At 47.2% G+C, this 834-nt stretch overlaps 1 protein-coding gene across 1 annotated transcript in view; it reads right to left on the bottom strand.

The window, feature by feature from the left end:
- Nucleotides 1-679: 679 nt before the first annotated feature.
- The window catches only part of G6PC3 (glucose-6-phosphatase catalytic subunit 3), a 5310-nt gene continuing 5155 nt past the window's right edge, over nt 680-834 (bottom strand). Inside the window, exon 8 of the mRNA XM_031065535.1 lies at nt 680-684. Coding sequence (XP_030921395.1) covers nt 680-684 — 5 coding nt within the window. The remainder of the gene's footprint in view (nt 685-834) is intronic.

Raw genomic sequence — 834 nt, 5'->3', positions numbered from 1 at the left:
ACCCCCCCGGGGCTCCTCGAGATTTTTTTTAGGGTTTTTTCCTTATTTTCCCCCATTTTTGTGTCTCCTCCTCCTCGTTCCCTCCCTGGCTCCGGATCCGTCCCCCGCCCCCGGGGGAGGCGATGGGAAACATTCGTGCCTTTGAGTAAGTATTTTGGTTTTTTTTTTTAATGCCTTAATTTCCCTTCATTTTGGGTTTTTCTTCATTTTCTTGGGTTTTTTTTTTGTTTTCCCTTCGGCCTCCCCGTTTTGGATGGGGACAGGAGACAAAGGGACAAGCCCTGTCCCCCAACCTCCCACTCTGTCACTTTGTCACCCCTTTGTTGGGATCAAACTTATCCTTATAGGAGAGGGAAAAACAACAGATTTTTTTTAGGGTTTTTTCCTTATTTTCCCCCATTTTTGTGCCTCCTCCTCCTCGTTCCCTCCCTGGCTCCGGATCCGTCCCCCGCCCCCGGGGGAGGCGATGGGAAACATTCGTGCCTTTGAGTAAGTATTTTGGTTTTTTTTTTTAATGCCTTAATTTCCCTTCATTTTGGGTTTTTCTTCATTTTCTTGGGTTTTTTTTTTGTTTTCCCTTCGGCCTCCCCGTTTTGGATGGGGACAGGAGACAAAGGGACAAGCCCTGTCCCCCAACCTCCCACTCTGTCACTTTGTCACCCCTTTGTTGGGATCAAACTTATCCTTATAGGAGAGGGAAAAACAACAACAAAAAAAGAGGAAAACCACTTTATTTTCCTGTTTTGTCACCAGCCGGAGGGGCCTCGGAGCGATTTTAGCTTTAAAAGAGAGAAAACCACCCACCACCCTCCCCCCCCCCAAAAAAAAAGGGAT

This window comes from Geospiza fortis, unplaced genomic scaffold, assembly GCF_000277835.1.
Source record: "Geospiza fortis unplaced genomic scaffold, GeoFor_1.0 scaffold674, whole genome shotgun sequence".
Classification (NCBI taxonomy): Eukaryota; Metazoa; Chordata; class Aves; order Passeriformes; family Thraupidae; genus Geospiza; species Geospiza fortis.
This window is presented reverse-complemented; position numbering and strand designations above follow the sequence as displayed.